Here is a 1,474-nt window from a genome sequence, read left to right on the forward strand (position 1 = left end):
CGAAGGTCACCTCGATCTGCGGGACCCCTCGTGGGGCAGGTGGGATTCCTGTCAGCTCAAACTTGCCCAGCAGGTTGTTGTCCTTGGTCATGGCTCTCTCCCCTTCGTAGACCTGGATCAGGACCCCGGGCTGGTTGTCAGAGTAGGTGCTGAACACCTGCGTCTGCTTGCTGGGGATGGTGGTGTTGCGTTTGATCAGCGGCGCCATGACTCCTCCGGCCGTCTCGATGCCCAGGGACAGAGGCGCCACGTCCAGCAGCAGCAGGTCCTGGACGTTGGCTGAGGTGTCACCCGTGAGGATGGCAGCCTGGACGGCAGCGCCGTAAGCCACCGCCTCATCTGGGTTGATGCTCCTGTTGAGCTCGCGGCCGTTGAAGAAGTCCTGCAGCAGCTTCTGGATTTTGGGGATTCGTGTGGAGCCTCCCACCAGGACCACGTCGTGGATCTGAGCCTTGTCCATCTTGCCGTCCCTCAGGGCTTTCTCCACCGGCTCCAGCGTTCCCCTGAACAGGTCGGAGCACAGCTCCTCAAAGCGAGCCCTGGTGATGGAGGTGTAGAAGTCGGTGCCCTCGAACAGAGAGTCGATCTCGATGCTGGCCTGGGAGCTGGAGGACAGGGTCCTCTTGGCCCTCTCACAAGCTGTGCGCAGCCTCCTCAAGGCTCTCTTGTTCTGGCTCACGTCCTTCTTGTGTTTCCTCTTGAACTCCTCCACAAAGTGGTTGACCATGCGGTTGTCAAAGTCCTCTCCGCCCAGGTGAGTGTCTCCGGCCGTTGCCTTCACCTCAAAGATGCCGTCCTCGATGGTCAGGACGGACACGTCGAAGGTGCCTCCGCCCAGGTCGAAGATCAGGACGTTTCGTTCTCCCGACGTGCCTTTGTCCAGACCGTATGCAATGGCAGCCGCCGTGGGCTCGTTGATGATCCTCAGGACGTTGAGTCCTGCAATGACACCGGCGTCTTTAGTGGCCTGTCGCTGGGAGTCATTGAAGTACGCCGGGACCGTGATGACGGCGCTGGACACCTTCTGGCCCAGGTAGGCCTCAGCGATCTCCTTCATCTTCACCAGGACCATGGAGGACACCTCCTCTGGGTAGAAGGCTTTGTCCTCCCCTTTGTACTCCACCTGGATTTTGGGCTTCCCTCCGTCTGAAAGCACCTTGAAGGGCCAGTGCTTCATGTCGGCCTGCACCACCGGATCATCAAACTTTCTTCCAATCAGCCTCTTGGCATCAAACACAGTGTTGCTGGGGTTCAGAGCCACCTGGTTCTTGGCCGCGTCCCCGATCAGCCTCTCGGTGTCGGTGAAGGCCACATAGCTGGGGGTGGTCCTGTTGCCCTGGTCGTTGGCGATGATTTCTACTTTTCCGTGCTGGAAAACCCCCACACAGGAGTAGGTGGTGCCCAGGTCGATGCCGATCGCTACGCCTTTACCTGCAGACATCTTGGCTCTTTACGCTTTGTGTCCTGAACAAAT

General features: G+C 59.2%; 1 protein-coding gene across 1 annotated transcript; it reads right to left on the reverse strand.

The window, feature by feature from the left end:
• Positions 1-4: 4 nt before the first annotated feature.
• Positions 5-1,463, reverse strand: LOC103376405 (heat shock 70 kDa protein 1; the record flags this gene model as incomplete). The annotated part of the gene is made up of 1 exon (XM_008306761.1): positions 5-1,463. A coding segment is annotated over exon 1 (1,437 nt), but the record flags the coding sequence as incomplete, so codon positions are not given.
• Between the last annotated feature and the right edge of the window lie 11 nt (positions 1,464-1,474).

This window comes from Stegastes partitus, unplaced genomic scaffold (genome assembly GCF_000690725.1).
Source record: "Stegastes partitus isolate 25-593 unplaced genomic scaffold, Stegastes_partitus-1.0.2 Scaffold4608, whole genome shotgun sequence".
NCBI classification, from domain to species: domain Eukaryota; kingdom Metazoa; phylum Chordata; class Actinopteri; family Pomacentridae; genus Stegastes; species Stegastes partitus.